Raw genomic sequence first — 12,352 nt, forward strand, 5'->3', positions numbered from 1 at the left:
TTGTTCAGTGAACCCCTGGAAAAAATGAATAATAACAAAGTTGCCTTGTTGGTAGTAAAATATTGCATATAAAATAAAGAAGGCTCTGATAAAAAAAAAAATAGAAACCATTACCCAACAACCATGACAATGACTGATTTTTTTTCCAACTACTCCTCTCTCACATAAAAATAGTCATTATTCCCTATAAAAAAATAGTCAATATTCCCTATATAAAAAAAAAATAGAGTCAGCTATAAAATTTTGAGAAATGATAAACCTCTAACTGCTAGATGTTTATAAACATCTAGCATTCATGTGGCAACATATAAGTGGTACACATGTCACTATATTATTTATCCAAACAAATTACTTTTTCCAATTTTTTAAACTTGTATATCTCAAAAAATATATTTTAGAAAAAATAAAAAAATATACTAATATTCATATATTTTTATTCTCTACAAATAGACATCCATCTTGATATAATTTCATCATATTTTTATTTTACTCTTCTCTATCTCTTATTTAGATATGTAAAAAAAAATACGAACACTATCTGTTTATACACAAACACTATTGTGAGTTGCATAAACACTTGTTATAGTTACACGAACACTAGTTCTAGTAGCATGAACACTGTATATTAGCATCGGAATCTTCTGACAGTGTCCAATTAAAAAAATACGAACACTATCTGTTTATACATAAACACTATTTTTAGTTGCATAAACACTAGTTATAGTTACACGAACACAAATTGTAGTAGCATGAACATCATATATTAGCATCGAAATTTTCTGACAGTGCCCAATTTTCGAGATTACTTTTTTTTTTACTGATAACTTTTTTTCATGTATATTGACAATTTTACCCCTGCTAGATGTTTATAAACATCTAGCAGTTAGAGGTTTAAAATTTTAGGCTAGCCTCATATTTAGTGGTCTAGCCTAAGTTTGTTTTCCGTATAAAAAAAATAATTAAATTTTTGAAATCAGTTCCCAACCGTAATTTCAGGTTAATATTTTATAACAATTTTTTGGTTGAAACATTTTATAACAACTATTCCTTCGTTTAGTATTAGTTTACTCATTTTGACTTTTTACATTTATTGATGTTAAACTTTGAGTAATAATACTCTAATTATGTATTTGTAAGAATTAAAAATTTTAATATTCTGAAATTACATATTAAGACGAATCTAATGATATTCCACATTATATTTTTCTTTGTATATAAAGCGCAAATAATAATCAAAATAATGAAGATAAATATTATTATAAATAAAAAATGGATAAACTAATAAAGGACGGAGTGAGTAGTATTACATAAACCAATCTATAACATGATTTGCTGATGAAATATTGCTCAAGAAGTAAACTTCCATAAGTCTAATATATCTCTCTAAAATCAAAACATTGCTTATGTGTTTGGCATGCTAGATGTTGGAGTAGTGGTTAGAGTTTCAAGTAGCTTTTTGTTAGCTTTTCACAAACGTTAAGAAATATGACGTTCAAAGTATGAAAATAGCATTCCAAATCCAAAAATCAGAGAAGACTCTTCGCACATCTTCTACCTCCATAGTTGCTGCAATTTTGCTCTCAACCTTTAATAGCATCATAAAAATCCCCACCTTTATGGATTAATTTGGGATCAACCAATAAATCGCAAAAATATTCACTAAAATATTCTGAAGTTTCTGCAAGAATACCGGTGCTACTTGATTTTTTCTCTTTTCCTGAAATATAAATGAAAATCCATCTGAAAAATTGTTAGGAATTATCTATCTCTATGTTTCTCTGAGAGAGAGAACAGTAAGATAGTGACACACAGACCCAAACGAGTTTTGCAGAGGTTTTAGAGAGAAATTTCTGGGATTTTAAGGGAAGTGTTTGAGAAGATTTATGTCGGCAAAGTCTGATTTGATAGTGTTTGGGGCTCATTCGTTGAAGCTCTTCCAATTATATTACTCATTGTTTTTTTGTTCACTGTATGCAACTCTGCTGTTCTTCTCAGCAGAGCAACAATCTCGAATTTTCATCAGTTTCGATGGGTTTGAGGCCTAAAAGGACTTGTTCGGGAGTGGAGAGTTTTGGAGGTTTTCACATAAAGCGATTCATAACTCTATCTCTCTTCTTAAGAGGGACTCTCACTTGATACAACCATCATTAATTTCTCCGGAAATTTTCTCAAATTTTCATCTTTCTTAACTTTTAAATCTTTGACTAATTTTTTTAAAATTTAAACCCTCAATTTTTTTCTGTTTTGCGGGTTTTAACTAAGAACTAGTTATAATGCCCGGGCTACGCCCCGGGTAAGAAAAATTTTCATTTATTAATACTATAAATTACGATGATAACACTAAATGTTATTTGGTCTAGTAGTTAAGAGTTTAGTATATGTTCTTGAGGTCTCAGGATCAACGTGGCACCGTTTCTTGTTTGCGCACGCCTTTTAATATATTAGTATAGATTTTACCAAACACAAGGCCAAAATGTCGGACTTTCAGAATCATATGTTGACTCATAGCTCATCTACAGTAAACCGGAATTTGCAGGTAACAAAACTCTACGAAAAGTTCGTGTGATATGCTATGATCCGGATATTCCCCTATTTCCTGGAAGACTAAGAAGCAGCCTACAGTTTCTCAGTCATCTGCAGAGGCAAAATATCGTTCGATGGCTGCTATTGTGTGTGAATTAAAGTGGTTGAAGCAGTTATTAGGTGATCTCGGAATTCAACATCCTGTAGGAATGCAATTATACTGTGATAGTCAATCTGCCTTATATATTGCCCAGAATTCGGTGTTTCATGAACGTACTAAACACATTGAGGCAGATTGTCATTTTGTTCTTGATGTTGTGACTGAAGGTCTTGTGAGTCCATCCTATATTCTTACAAAGTTTCAGCTGGCAGATATTTTTACAAAAGCACTTGGTAGACTCAATTTGAATTTTTATTGTCCAAGTTGGGCATTCGTGAGTTGCATGCTCCCACTTGGGGGAGGGTGTTAGGAATTATCTATCTATATGTTTAAGATAGATTTTAGGAATAAAGTGTTATTCCTAATAGGTTTCTAGATGCAGGATGTATATATATATACTTGATTGATGAATGAGATGATTACACATAACATTAACCTAAACTTAACAAAAACACTAGACTCCTCGTGATATGACCACTTAATACTCATATTAGTGGGAAGTCAAGAAAGATCAACCCCAAAGGAGATGTTTAATTTGGGGAAAAACATAATGGAAAAAACGCATAGCACAAGAAAAAAAGTTGAAAGCTAATGGAGGTTCCATCCTAAAACCAATTGGTGATAGGAGGAGTAACTCCAAAACTTATAAAAGTGGTTTAGTCTCTCCTCTTTCTCCAATGTGGAACACTTATATGTGGGCATCAATGGAATTCAACACTATCCCAGATATGAAATTAGAGGAGAGATAGAAAGAATTAAGAGAGAGTTATCTTCACGCATGAAATTATTAATCACTTTTTTATATTTTGAAACGAAATTAATCACTTATACTATATGACATATATCATATGAGAATGAGAGATGAAAAATTAGGACATCTCTAGAGAATTTGAAGTATAGTTGTAATGTTGTATAGGTGATTTTTATTGGAAGGAATAGGTGATTTTTATTGGTTTATGGAGAAAACTATTAAATGTTGTAAAACTAGTTAAATATACAAAACTATAGTTAGATGATTTTAGGGACATTAAAGTAAAATAACATTAAGCATTGTGTTTATAATATTGACATTTAATTTAACCATAAAATAATTAATCATATTAGGGAAATTAATATTTCTTATTTATATATATAATCTCAGCTACTTTTATCAAACACTTATTTCTTAAACAACTACTTTCACAGCTAAAAGTTAACAGCTACAAATTAACAACTAACAACTACTCGAACAACTAACAATACATCAACGACTACTTTTGCTAAACAGGACAAAATTTTAGTACCTCAAACAAACATATCAGATCAAATTTTAGTACCTCAAACATATTAGACCAAATTTTAGTACCTCAAACATATTAGTTCAGATTATATCCAATAAAAATTCAGTAAATCTTTCTCGCCGCTTCCATCGCCATCGCCTATCTACGTTGATCTCGTCCATAGCAGGGCAGTCACAGGAAAACAAAGAGAAAGGGGGTAAAAAAGAAGGAGATGGTTTAGGAGAGAGAGTTGATGAAGAAGTTCATTATTGTTATTTTTTAAGGATTTTTTTTGTCTTAATTATTAAAATTTTTGCGAGAAACTATCTTATAAAATATTTATTATCCCAACATACCTTATAGTTCTTACTTTTATCATTTTGTTGGTAAAACTACTTTATGTTGGTTTTCGACTTTACACTATTTTTTTCCAGTTTTTTCAATGTCTTATAATATCACTTGACTTCTTCAAATCTTTTTTTTTTTCATTTGACCATTCTATTTACCCATTTTCATGTGTGCTTTATATGCCTCTTATATCTATATATACACGTTGTACCACCAATACACCATTAAATTACTCTTCTACAACTTAAACAAAAAATTTAAACAATCACCCTCCCAATCTTTTGTTGAGGCACGTTCTTTTACTGAGGCTATGAAGGATCCTGGTTGGCGTGAAGCTATGCAAAAAGAGATTAATGCCTTAGAAGATAATGCCACTTGGGTCATGGAGGAATTACCACCCGCTCATAAAGATCTTGGGTGTAAGTGTGTACAAGGTGAAATTTCATTCAGATGGTTCTGTTGAATGTCTCAAAGCTCGCTTAGTTGTTTTTGGCAATCATCAGGTTGAGGGCATCGACTACAATGAGACTTTTGCACCCGTGGCCAAAATGGTCATTGTTCGGGCCTTTCTGGCTGTCGCTACTGCTAAGAACTGGGAATTGCATCAGATGGACGTCCATAACGCCTTTCTTCATGGTGACTTGGACGAGGTTGTATACATGAAGCCTCCTCCGGGCTTTACTCCCTCACGTCCCGGTCTGGTTTGTCGTCTTTGAAAATCTTTATATGGGTTACGTCAGGCTCCCCGGTGCTGGTTCGCCAAATTAGCTGCCTTCCTCTTGCACTATGGTTTGTTTAGTGCTATTCTGATTATTCCCTGTTTACCTTCAGTCGGGATCGGGTGCAGTTATCCGTGCTCGTGTACGTGGATGATCTCATTATTTCCGGCAATGACTCCGGAGCTATCCTCCGCTTTAAACGGTACTTGGGTGATTGCTTTCATATGAAAGATTTGGGAGTTTTGAAGTACTTTCTCGGGATTGAGATTGCTCGGGGTCCTGAGGGTTTGTTTTTGTGTCAATGCAAGTACACTTTGAACATCATCTCTGAGACTGGACTAATGGGGGCTAAGCCAGCCGCTTTCCCGCTTGAACAGAACCATGCTCTTGCTCTTGCTACTGATGATCTCTTGTCAGATCCAGAATCGTATCGACGTTTTGTTGGTCGCGCCTTATCTATCTCTCCTTTACTCGTCCGGATTTGGTGCGTACTCTGTTCATATTCTAGCTCAGTTCATGCAACACCCTCGTTAGGCGCATTGGGATGCGACTCTACATGTCGTTCGCTATCTAAAGGGATCACCAGGGCATTCTTCTTGGGGCGGAGTGTGATTTGTCTTTATAATATCACTTGACTTATTCAAATCTTTTTTTTTTTCATTTTACCATTCTATTTACCCATTTTCCTGTGTGCTTTCTCTTCCTCTTATATCTATATTTACACGTTGTACCACCAACACACCATTAAATTACTCTTCTACTATTTAAACTAAAATTTAAACAATCACCCTCCCAGTCTTCTCGGATCTCAAGCAATTTCCACAAGGGTAATTTTGTTTTCTCCCTAATTTTGAACTGAAAAAATTCAACGCTGAAACCCGACATTAGTTAGCTCTCAACATCAAAAGGATTAAAAAAAATAGTTTCGGACAACAAAATTTTTATAAGTTAATTTCTCGCAAAATCTTGAAAGTTAAAAGTAGTAAAAGACAAAAAAAATCCTTCTTTTAAGTATTTATTTTGAGTCATACTCCTTCCGTTTCTTTTTAATCTACACACTTTCCTTTTTACTCCGTTTCTTTTTAATCTACACACTATTGCTTTTTCTATTTTTGGCTGGTAACATATCACATCTACTTTCTCCTCTTTTTTCACCCATGTCATTCACTTCTTAATTAATATTTTAAGGCACTCTTTTGTTTCTCTCTCTCTTCTCTCTCCACATCTTTAGTTTCTCTCTTATACTTTTATACTTCCTCCTTAGTTCTCCTCCAAAATGAAGTGAGTAAATTATAAAGAAATGGAGGGTCTACTGCTTACTATATGAAGTGCTATAGTGACACTTTGTTCAGCCCATGAAAAAAAAATGAGTGTCTGTTTTAAGATAATTTTTATTTTTGAAATTAACATTAATTCATTGATTCAAAGTCATACATCTATAATAAAAGTCAAAACTAAACAAATACATATCAAATGAAATAAATACAATTCTAATATGATAAAACCACGATCGTTGAGTGGATCTAACACTTCTGAAAACCCTTGTCTTTCACATGGCTGTCTGATGCAGCCTTCTACAAGGGGGTCTGTCGATTTTTTGTAGTTTTGAAGTAGATCCGGATTCAATTCAAGTGATTGTAAATGAAGTCTTGACATCTGTTGCAACTCCGCACAAGTTTCGATCAACAAATCAACATCTTGAAATACACAAAAACCCAAAAACAAATTCTCTAAACTCTCACATGGAGAGAGATAAAACCCAATATATGGGTAGACATAACCCAATATATAGGTAGAAAAAGTCTCCATTAGAGAGAGATCAGATTGAGATTTATTGGAAACATAAACATAAAAAGCTAGTAATAAAACTTTGGCGGTGGTAAGCCCCTAAGTTGAAAGTTAGGGTTTTATGGGAGAGGAGAGAGAAGAGAGAAAAAGAAGGAGAGAGGAGGCGGGAGCAATGATATTCCCATACCCTATATGTGCCAATACCATGACATTTATGTAATTTTTATGACAAAAGTAATATTAAAAAATTATAAATTTTTTTTTCGTATTTTTTTTGGGTGGCTTGTTAGTTGAAATTTTAAATCATATCTAGGCTAGATCTAATCATATTAGTTAGCTATTAAATCATATTTGGGCTACATCTAATCATATCAAGTAAATGGTATGGGAAAAGTTGTCCCATACTGGATATGGAGTATACTTTCTCGAGGAGGCGTTGCTTAAATGTTTTGAGATAAAATATTGCAAACAAAAACGAAGGAAAAGAATAATAATAATAATGAAGGTCTGTTTTGGGATGTTGATAGTAAAATATTGCAAATAAATAACAAAAGAAGGTTTGATAAGGAATGGTTTTTGTTGGCAGAACTCGGATAAGGAATGTTCGTATTAAAATATTGCACATAAAATATGTTTAAAAAAATAGTAGAAACCCAATGACTTACTCCCTCTGTTTTTTTTTTTATCTTTCTCACTTGGAATCTTGACACTATTCATGCATAGAGAGAATCTTCCCAAATGTTCTCAATTTATAAGAAAAAACATAGTCATGTGGGGTTTTGTTTGATTCGTCTCAATTAGTACTTTATTAATATTCAATCGTTATAATTTTTACTAATATATAATGAAAGATATTTAAATTTTAAAACGTGCATTGGAAGACGCGCACAAAAAAGTAGAAATGATAAAAAAAAACAGAGGAAGTATTTATTCCATACTTCAAACTTCTCTCTACCATAAAATAGGATAAATTATCAAAAACCATAAAGAAAAAAAGTAGAAACCCAATTACTTATTTATTCCATACTCCAAACTTCTCTCTTACCATAAAATAGGATTAGTTATTAAAAAAAAACATAAATAGGATAGCTGGCATTTCATAACAAGGATCTCCCAAAAATAACCTTGATTAATTTATTAGTTTTGGAGCTCCAAGATTGGCTATAAATACACATGTTTCTCCTCAAGTCACCATTCACTCACCACTCTCTACTTCACTCATTCAATAGCTCCTTATACAATTCCTATTTTGTCCCGTCTTTAGCACTCTCGCTCCTTAATTAAGGTTTCGAGTTCGAGCCTTAACTATAAAAAAAAATCCCAGCTAGGAGAAATGCTGCCTTTTAAGGTACCCGTGCAAATTCCCGCAGAGGTTCTAAAGGATGTACAGGGAAGTTTTAATAACTCTGTTGATGTGGAAAAGAAGGAAACTGCTGAAATAGAGGATGTTTTGAAGAAGAGACCAGTGGGTCGTCCTCGTAAGCGCAAGAGGGAGATTGTGTTGGGATTGGAGTGTGTGAAGAAGTGTAAGTTTGATGATTTTCTGCTTGAAATTGAGATTTTTTTCGATCAAATGTTTAAGGAATTTAGTGAGTGGATGAAGGAGAAAATGGAAGAGCTTAAGGAGAGATTTAAAAGGTTTGAATCAGTGGAGTTTCCTACTAATGAGGTCTTCGAAACTGAGACTAAACAGTCTCAGTTCGAAGAGGGTAAATGAAGATCATGTTTTGGAATTGTAGGGGTTTAAACACAGCGGACTCCCCTATAATTACGTTTATGTACTGGATAGTACGTAAATTTTAGTAATGACTCTAGATTATCATAATGTTTATGTCTAGTAATGCTCAAGGATTTAATTAGCAAGGTCTAGCTTTTATTTTGGCATTGATGATGTAAAATTATCTATGTGTTATAGCTCTAAAAATCCTTTTTCTTGTAAGATATCGGATGTAAAATGTGTTAATGTGAAAGAAAAAGTTGTGTTTGTGTTTATGTGTATTGTTGAAAGAAAATTGACACCTAACTGTCAATATATATAATATCTCGAAAATTATTTAAACTTGTTTAAATTAGTGGTTATTTTTTTATTGTGATGTTTAAATGTCTTTTTAAAGCCAATAAAAAAAACTTGAATTCTATTATGCATCTTGATTAGCTTAACATTAATTACAAAACTAAATATAGCTTAAATTAAAGAAGAAAACTTGGTGAGTAGTAACATAAACAAGTGAATGGGGATTTTGAATAGAATAATAATAATAATTAATGAAAGTAAAAAGAGAAGGAAAAAATAAATCTCTCTCTGTTTCAAAATATAAGGCATTCACGCTTTACGAAAATTTGCTTTGACCATAAATATCTCTCAAATACGATAAGTAAAAATTATAAAAATTATACCGTTGGATTCATCTTGAAAAATACTATAATAATATTATTTTTTTAAATTTTATATCAACATAAATTGAGAGTAATTAACGATCAAAGTTCAACTTCGAACATTATGCGCGCCTTATATTGTGAAACGGAGGGAGTAATAAACAACCTACTTGAGCTTCACAAATAACTTCAAGTAGAAAATATACTACTATTAGATAATAAGAATAGATAAATGAAAAATCAGAAAAGGGTGTCTATCAGACTATCACCATCATGATCATGACATCATCCTCCTTCCTCCCTTCACACAGCAATCGAAATTCACTAAAGTTGCTCCCAAAACTCCACGTCAGAACAAATATCCCAAAATCCATGTTTTTTTTTCCAATCCACCCGTGACCCGTTCAACCGATTCAGCCCGATCCTAGACCCGTGCACACCTGGTGCCAATTAATTTTTTTCCCTTATACGGACCAGAAAGAGCATTCCAATTTATTTAATTTTTTTTTTTTTTGTGATGTTGTTCCTAGCTTCAACTTTCCAAGCAAGGAAAACCCAGTATTTGTTTTCATCTTTTCTACATAAAATTTCCACAAATTCAACTTCCAAGACATCTATTTATCTGGGTAAAAACATATTAACAGAGAAAGAAATAGAGTACATTAATTTCCTCAAAAATGCCCATCAAATTTCAGATTTGCCTCATGGAAAATTAATACATGCCCACCTCATAAAAAACTCTTATTTGTATTCATCCACAATTCTCCAGAATTATCTCCTTAGTATGTATGTAAAATTCGGGGATTTTGGTAATGCACTCCAACTGTTTGATGAAATGCCTCAAAGAAATGTTGTGTCTTGGACTTCCTTTATTGCTGGATTTGTGCGTTATGGTTTTGCTAAGCAAGGTCTTGTTTACTTCTCCTGTATGTTTACTGGTGATGTGAGGCCTAATGAGTTTACTTTAGTTAGTGCACTTAATGCTTGCTCTTGTACTGGGTTTGTTTCTCAGGCTTATCAGATATACACGTTAGTTATAAGACTAGGATTTGAGTGGAATGTTTTTGTTAAAAATGCGTTTTTAACTGCTTTGATAAGAAATGGAGAGTTATTGGATGCTATTAAGATTTTTGATGGGTGTTTGAATAAGGATATGGTGTCTTGGAATGCTATGATCTCTGGATATTTGCAGATTTTACCCGCGGAAGTTCCTGGCTTCTGGTTGAGGATGGTTCGTGAAGGCGTAAAGCCTGATGCATTTACGTTTTCGATGGTTCTTAGTTCGTTGGTCGATCTTGGTGATGATAAATTAGGAATGCAGATGCATGGTCAGCTTGTTAAGTTTGGCCATGGAAGTGAAACATGTGTTGGGAATTCTGTAGTTGATATGTATTTGAAGTTTGGGGAGTTGGTTAATGGGTTTAAAGCTTTTCATGAGATCGGTTGCAAGAATGTTCGATCTTGGACAACTATGGCTAGTGGGTGCTTGACTTGTGGGGCTCCAAGCAAAGCGCTGGAGCTCCTTGGAGAAATGAAGATGGCAGGTATAAGGCCAAATCAGTTTAGTGTTGCCACCACTTTTCAGGCATGTGCTAATATGGCTTCTCTTGATGATGGTAAAAAAGCTCATGGCTTGAGGATAAAGCTTGGAAGTCAGATGGATATATGTGTTGACAATGCTCTGCTTGATATGTATGTCAAATGTGGATGTATTGATGATGCAATGTTGGTGTTTAGGCGAATGATGGATCGTACAACGGTTACATGGACTACAATGGTAATGGGATTTGCCCAAAATGGCCAACCACTAGAAGCTCTCCAAGCTTTCAATGAAATGGTAACCAAGGGCATTCAGCCAAACTACATTACTTTTGTGTGTGTTCTTTATGCTTGTAGCCAAGGCGGATTTGTGGAGGAAGGATGGAAGTATTTCTCTTCAATGACTCATATATATGGAATTTCTCCAGGAGAGGATCACTATGTTTGTATGGTTGATCTGCTTGGAAGAACTGGACAGATCAAAGAAGCAGAGGAACTTATCGCAGGAATGCCTTTTAAACCAGGACCATTAGTTTGGAAGACCTTACTTGGTGCCTGTCATATTCATGGGGATTTTGAAGCAGGCAAGCGTGCGGCAGAATGTGCAATCCATCTTAAACAGAGTGATCCTTCAACATATGTCTTGCTATCAAACATGTTCGCAGTTTCGAGCCATTGGGAAGGGGCAAAGAATATGAGAAACATAATGAAATCTAAAAGTGTACACAAAATTCAAGGAACTAGTTCATTGATATCAACGGACATTGCTTGATCCTCTTGCAAATGATGCCATGATTTCTAAAAGGGGTGCTCTAATTTCCATATGTTCATCATGTGTTCTTCCTGGAACATTAGTAAATAGCTCTTGAGTTTTTCTGGAAAAGGAAGAAACTTTACTGCGTGTCGAAATTTCATTGAGAGATCTGTAGCGAAGACACATTCAAGAAGTTCTCTATCAGCTTCAAAAAATGATTAATTCCCTATACTTGATGTGCATATGCTTCGAGCTTCGTCAATCTTGATGTCAGAAATGTCAGTAGAAAGCCCAACAGTTTGAAAAGAAGAACAACTTAATATTGTATCTCGAAAGATGTTAGAATCACTTGCAGTGAAGGAAGAGGTGAGCTGAATATCCTGTTTTTGCATAAACTGAACATGTCCATGAAACAGTACAACATAAAGTTGCTGATTGATGATTACTGATGAGCTTATATCTGTATAATTCAGTGGACCTGTGTTCAGTTTCAAGGTATTGCAATTTGCATCGAACTCAAGTGGGCTGCTCGATAAATCCCAAGCAATAACGGATCAGAAGAGCTGAAACTTTGGGAGTTCGATTGAAATTCAAATCGAGGTGATCGGGTGAGGATAGACTTTTCTTTATTCTTTCATGATTCATCCATCAATGAGAATTTGGTTATCACAGAATAGTAAGTAGTGGAGACATTCCACGAAGATGGAAGCTCTTGTTCTTCTGAAGGCAATGTAGCGGGGTTTGGTTGTCAACTTCTATCATGTTCATTCTATCAATCAAGTGATTTTTGTGTACAGATTGACAAAGAATGGTACATACAGAAGAGTTCAAGTTCATCCATCCCTGTTTGTTAAGCTTAATTGTAGTCTTTTTTTATTCGGTACAA

The 12,352-nt window shown here is 33.9% G+C and overlaps 1 protein-coding gene across 1 annotated transcript; it reads left to right on the forward strand.

Moving 5' to 3' along the window:
• The first annotated feature begins 9,504 nt into the window (after positions 1-9,504).
• On the forward strand, positions 9,505-12,306 carry LOC104901892 (pentatricopeptide repeat-containing protein At2g13600). The gene is made up of 2 exons (XM_010689514.4): positions 9,505-11,832; positions 11,940-12,306. The coding sequence occupies exon 1, from the start codon at positions 9,691-9,693 to the stop codon at positions 11,482-11,484; it is 1,794 nt and encodes a 597-aa protein (XP_010687816.2). The 5' UTR covers positions 9,505-9,690; the 3' UTR covers positions 11,485-11,832; positions 11,940-12,306.
• The last annotated feature ends 46 nt before the right edge of the window (positions 12,307-12,352 follow it).

Source organism: Beta vulgaris, chromosome 8, assembly GCF_026745355.1.
Source record: "Beta vulgaris subsp. vulgaris cultivar EL10 chromosome 8, EL10.2, whole genome shotgun sequence".
Taxonomy (NCBI): Eukaryota; Viridiplantae; Streptophyta; class Magnoliopsida; order Caryophyllales; family Amaranthaceae; genus Beta; species Beta vulgaris.